Genomic DNA, 2946 nt, shown 5'->3' on the forward strand with positions numbered 1-2946 from the left:
AGCCAAGTGCAAGCGTGAGAACGGCCAAGGCTGCGAGAAGAACGGTGCGATGTGGTACCCGAAATGCGAGAAGGGTTTTCGCAGCGTCGGCTGCTGCATCTGCTCGCCCGATTGTCTCGCAGGGCTCGTCGACGACGGCGCGTTCTGCCGCAAGGACAGTTACGGTCGCGGCGTCGGCGTCTCTCGCCTCGGGTGCCCCAAGCATCTCGAAAAAAGCGGTCTCTTCTGCTATCCGCCGTGCGCTGGTAACCAAGTCGGCGTCGGTCCCGTGTGCTGGCCCCGGTGCGTGAACCCTGCCGGTACTGACTGCGGCCTCTTCTGCACGTCCAGCGTCGCCACGTGCGTCAACACCGTCGTCGACATTGTTGGCCAATCGGCCAAGGTGACGCTCAGCTTGGTGGCCCAGGACTACACTGGCGCGATCAAGACTGCCGTCCAGACGGGCGGCAAGTACATCAGCTTGGATGCGTGCCCCAAGTAACGCCAATCATCGTTCGTTCAAGTAGTCGAAGACCATGTTGCATATTCGTCGACCTCGTCAATGTAGCGGGTTGGCATACATGTGTGTAAGGAGCAAAACTCCAGAAGAAATTGTGTGTTTGTTACCAGATTGTTTGTCTACGTGGCTCGGCCAGTCTCATTTTTACACATGCAAAGACATCGGTTTCGGAGCACCATGCGTTGATTTCCCACCTACAAAGCCTACGAATGGCCTGATGGAATTGCCCATCATCTGCTATACCATCTACGCGCTAGATCCATTGTCGATCATCCGACGTTAAAGCGAGCTCATTTGACGTCAAAACTTACTTGGGACACACGCCGAAGTGGATGATCAAGCCAATGTCATCTAGCGAAACAAGCGTGAGGGTGATCGTGGCCGACGACCCGAGGATATCGACGGTTGTGCTCACACACGCCACGACGCAATCGGGCCAGCAAAAGGGTCCGACTTGGTTGGTAGCGCACGGCGGGTAGCAGAAGAGACCAGTCTTTTCGAGATGGTTGAGGCGCGAGACACACCGCGGTGGCTGTGCTCCCGCACTACACTTCTTTTGGCGGCAGGTGCAGCAGCCGACCGCTTGTAGCCTTCGTTGCATTTGGGGTAGCAGAGCGCACCGTAGGCACCTGCAAAGCACTGGCTCACAACAGGCGACCCGACGCCTTGGCGACGACACACCTTGGTGTTGAGGTCCACCTGGACACTCCAAATGCGATTTGGGATCGCATTGACGATAGTCGACCTGTTGCTCGCGTTGAGGTTTGAGGTTTTAGAGGACGTCGCGGGTCGCGTTGATATGTCCTTGACAACGAGCGTTCCGAGATCGATCGCCAATTGGACGTTGGTGAGAAGACTCGCGCCGTTGATCGGTGTGAGGCCGTGGGTGGCGATGCTCTGGAGGTCGAGCGCGATGCTGCCGTTGACGGGAATGCCCGAAAGCACCGAGAGACCACCGTTGTGCGCAGTCGCCCATACCCGCGCCATGTCGGCGTCTGAGAGCATGGGCGACTCTTGAATGTGCTGGGTGGCGTGTTGTTGCGAGTGAGGCCATGCTCCATTGTGTTGTGCAAGTCGGTGGCGATGCAGCTTCGAGCGAACCGGCTGCAAACAATGACACGAGGACTAGAACGAGTGGCAACTGCTTTGGAAATGGCAGAATGAGGCTCTGGCCGCCGACGGGAAGCATTTATCCCTCCATGTATCGTCGATCAGACTCGGATGCGTCGAATGCGTCGACGAGAAAGCGATGCGAGATGGACCTTGGTCGTCCCGTGCGAGACTACCTGCTCTTGCCACCGCTTCCTCAAAACCCAATGACGGCATATATATATATGAACGTGTTTCGCGTTATCTTCGTTGTTACAAAGAGTTCGCATACGTAGAGACTAGCAATCTCCTTCTTCTTCATTCGCTCGCCGGGCCATGGCTGCGCAGGCGGCGGTGCGGGGGTGCATCTTGTTCTTCTGTAGTCGCCCGGGGGCGCTTGTGCCCGCGGGTGAGGCCCATGATGACAATGACGGCAAGGTTATAGACTACACTCGCTGGTGACATATCGATCGTTGTCTCTGGTGACGCGTTGACTCTGCGTATCGGTTCAATCTGCCGAGACTTTGGTCCCACCAAGTCAAGGAGGCTTCGTCTCACACGCCTCGCTCGTCACTCGAGACGTGGTGCAGCTCGCATCGAGGTGCCTGTTTTAAAGTACGATTCGCAGAGCTGCTCTATCGACTCTCTCCACAGGTACTCACCGAGCCATCGCCTAGCCCTAACAGCATGCGCGACTCCTGGAGTAATCGCGGCAGCCCGAAATCTACTTCGACTACGTAGCTACCGCATGCGTGCGTGAAGGGTGCGCCGCAACGAAAATCAAAAGGATGGAGAAGCCAGGATTTCCTGCTGCCAGTGTCTAGCGTCGAGCCCGTCCGACGACGACCATTGGCCGACACTGCCCATGACTGCCCGACGAGGATCGCTCTCTTCCTCATTACTTCCGCGTTACGAACCGACGTCGGTCGCGCATGTCGCGTCGCCGGTATGTGCACCCGCGCCGAAACCCACGTCCATAAACCAATAGACTAGCCGACGACTAGAATGTGCCGAATAGTCCTAAAAGTACCGTAGTAGATTAGCAAAACGACTAGGCAATCAGGGCGCATCAAGCAACAACGTCGTTGGAGGTTGTGACGTGCGCCTGGCGATCGTCGCCGGACGGTTCCGCCGAAGGTGCTCAGTCTCGGGCGGCGCGTTTGATTGGTCCGTCGCGCCAGGTGGCACTGGCCACTTCATCGCGTCGCCGTCGGACCCCGGGGCACGCAGGCTTTTTGCACCTATCGATATCTTGTGTGCCCCGGGCCACCATCACGCGGTGATCCAGCTCGTGGTGAAGCACTTGGCGAGATGAGCAGTGGTCGTAGCTGGCAGTGTCGCGAGCACAGGGGCACGGA

At 57.6% G+C, this 2946-nt stretch overlaps 2 protein-coding genes across 2 annotated transcripts; one reads left to right on the plus strand and one right to left on the minus strand.

The window, feature by feature from the left end:
- Positions 1 to 49: 49 nt before the first annotated feature.
- On the plus strand, positions 50 to 481 carry SPRG_17974 (hypothetical protein; the record flags this gene model as incomplete). Its single annotated transcript, XM_012357393.1, has 1 exon — positions 50 to 481. One exon carries the CDS (start codon positions 50 to 52, stop codon positions 479 to 481), a length of 432 nt encoding a protein of 143 aa, XP_012212783.1.
- A 325-nt stretch (positions 482 to 806) lies between these two features.
- On the minus strand, positions 807 to 1504 carry SPRG_17975 (hypothetical protein; the record flags this gene model as incomplete). Its single annotated transcript, XM_012357394.1, has 2 exons — positions 807 to 1044; positions 1080 to 1504. 2 exons carry the CDS (start codon positions 1502 to 1504, stop codon positions 807 to 809), a joined length of 663 nt encoding a protein of 220 aa, XP_012212784.1.
- Positions 1505 to 2946: the final 1442 nt, after the last annotated feature.

Source organism: Saprolegnia parasitica (genome assembly GCF_000151545.1).
Source record: "Saprolegnia parasitica CBS 223.65 unplaced genomic scaffold supercont2.891, whole genome shotgun sequence".
Classification (NCBI taxonomy): domain Eukaryota; phylum Oomycota; class Saprolegniomycetes; order Saprolegniales; family Saprolegniaceae; genus Saprolegnia; species Saprolegnia parasitica.